Genomic DNA, 2,507 nt, shown 5'->3' on the forward strand with positions numbered 1-2,507 from the left:
AGAGTAGACATAAAATTTGTTCCTTGATCTGTTAATATTTCCCGAGGAAACCCAACCCTTGCAAATAACTGCACCAGGCAAGATGCAATGGGTCTGGCCTTTATAGATTTTAAAGGAAACACTTCAGGGTATTTTGTTGCATAATCTGTTACAACAAGCATGTAACGATTACCTGCTGTACTCCTCTCCACAGGCCCCACAATGTCCATTCCCAGACGCTCAAAAGGGACACCGATGACTGGGAGGGGCTGGAGTGGAGCTTTGGGAGGAATTTTAGCGGAGGTCATCTGACACTCTGGACAACTCTTGCAAAACTGAGCTACATCTTTGCTTAGACCAGGCCAGTAAAATTGTTGTTTTATGCGAGCTGTGGTTTTGTGCTTACCCAGGTGGCCAGCCCAGGGAATCGAATGCCCCAAGGTGATGATGGCACTTCTCACCTGTTGGGGAACCACTAGCTGCAACAGAGACCCCTGCTGATGATAGAGAATGTCATTTTGCAAGATGTACTCCTCACCCTTAAGGTCCAGCTCCACTCCAGGTTTCTTTAACTTTGCCATCTGAAAAAGAGGTGACAAAGACTGATCAGCTTTTTGGAGTTCCCCAATATCACTTGGGATATCAAACCCAAATGGTGGTAATGCTGGCTCAGTATCCATTGGTGCATCCACCGATGAAAATTGAAGTCTCTCCCGCCTCTTTTGTCTGCGGGTCCTCCGTGGTTTTACTGCAGCAGTTTCCAACTCTTCATTGAAAAAGGGAAGGGCACTCAGCATGTCTGAGTGGGTGTCAGCTCGCTTAACCTGGGCTCTGGTAACAGCTAGGTTACTCTCCTGAATCTGATCAGCCTCCAACAGAGCAAACAGCACAGGAAAGTCACGCCCGAGCACAACAGAATAAGGCAAGCCGCTAACCACACCCACATTCATTAGATACATTTGGTCCTTAACCTTAATGTGCATGTCAGCTGTCGGGTAACTTTTCTCATCTCCATGGACACAACAGATTGAGATTGTGTCATATGTCCGAACATTAAACGGAACAAAATCTGCATGAACGAGCGACCGGGAACTCCCTGAATCCAGAAGGGCCATGAGTTCAATCCCATCCACTTCAACTCGGCTCATTTTGATTGTCTTGTCTCCCTGCAGGTCTGTATTAACTTTAGCCCGAGGGCCAGAACACATTTGGACCATTTTAGTTGACTTTCTTGGACATCTAGGTTTCGTATGGCCTTCTAATCCACATAGGTAACAGACAATCCTCTTACCCGAGACCTTTGACATGTTAGTGGAAGGATGATCCTGCAGCTGCGGAGGCTTACTAGCAGTTATATTTGCCGCCTCCAAATGGGGTTGAGGAGTCCTCCGGACGTCTCTTGATGATTTCCACATATTATGACTCCAGACTTGTCCCTTCTTTCTGGCAGCCACAAAGACATCCGCCAGTTCAGCAGCTCTCCTCGCTGATTCAGGATTATGTTCTCGGATCCAGACCTGGAGCTCAGGAGACAACATCCTTAGAAACTGCTCTAGGATTATAATTTCACTAATATCATGAACGGTTTTACCCCTCGGCTGAATCCATTTCCCATAGAGTTCCTTCAGCCTCGCATATAACTCACGAGGACTTTCATCTGGTTTGACCTCCAGAGACCTAAATTTTTGTCTATAGGATTCAGGGTTAATATCATACTTTAACAGGATGGCAGATTTGACTTTATCATAATCTAATGAGTCATCAATGTTCATATGTACGTAGGCACCTCTGGCTCTGCCAGTGAGCAGGGGTATCAAACGAAAAACCCAATCTGCTTTCTGCCACCGATAAGCTGCAGCCATACGTTCAAATGTAACCAAAAAATGTTCAATATCATCATCTTCAGTTAATTTCTCCAGTCTACCCTCCATTTGTGGAGAGAACCGAATAGCAGATGAGGCTGTTGGACTGAGAGCTGTTGGACTGGGACTAGCTGATATTGCCTCAGCCTGCTGAGCAGAGGTAGAAGGCTGATTATCAGACCCAGCTGCAGGAGGATCTAATTGAGATCGTTGTCCAATCTCTGACTGTAGAAGGTTAAACTGATGTTGAAGGGCTTTAAATCGCTGTTCTTGTCGTGCATTTACCTCACTCTGTTTGGCATCTCGGACATCCTGTTGCCCCATATGAGTTTGCAGCATAACCATCAGATCAGACAGAGTTGGCTCCATTTGTTGCTCCTCCATGCCTTCAGTGACCCCCACAGCTTCCTCCTCCTCCTCTTCACAGAGCGGCTGAATAGATCCCTTTTTCTTGTCACTCCTGAGACCACGATGCATCCTCCTATGTGAAGAAGTAGGGGGAGCCACAAGATTCCAAAAAAAAAAAAAAACTTGAGGAAAAACAAAAAAAAAAAAAAAAAACTTGAGGAAAAACAAAAACAAAAATCACCACCTGTGTCTAGTACTGCAAAAAAAATATCCCACTTCTGACACCAATTGTCAGGGACCAGGCAGTACAAAACGCAG

At 45.6% G+C, this 2,507-nt stretch overlaps 1 protein-coding gene across 1 annotated transcript in view; it reads right to left on the reverse strand.

Moving 5' to 3' along the window:
- LOC103146684 (uncharacterized) overlaps nucleotides 1-2,387 on the reverse strand; it is a 4,991-nt gene extending 2,604 nt beyond the window's left edge. The window contains exon 1 of the mRNA XM_016677805.1: nucleotides 2-2,387. Coding sequence (XP_016533291.1) covers nucleotides 2-2,318 — 2,317 coding nt within the window. The 5' untranslated portion in view covers nucleotides 2,319-2,387. The remainder of the gene's footprint in view (nucleotide 1) is intronic.
- Nucleotides 2,388-2,507: the final 120 nt, after the last annotated feature.

Source organism: Poecilia formosa, unplaced genomic scaffold, assembly GCF_000485575.1.
Source record: "Poecilia formosa unplaced genomic scaffold, Poecilia_formosa-5.1.2 Scaffold165, whole genome shotgun sequence".
NCBI classification, from domain to species: Eukaryota; Metazoa; Chordata; class Actinopteri; order Cyprinodontiformes; family Poeciliidae; genus Poecilia; species Poecilia formosa.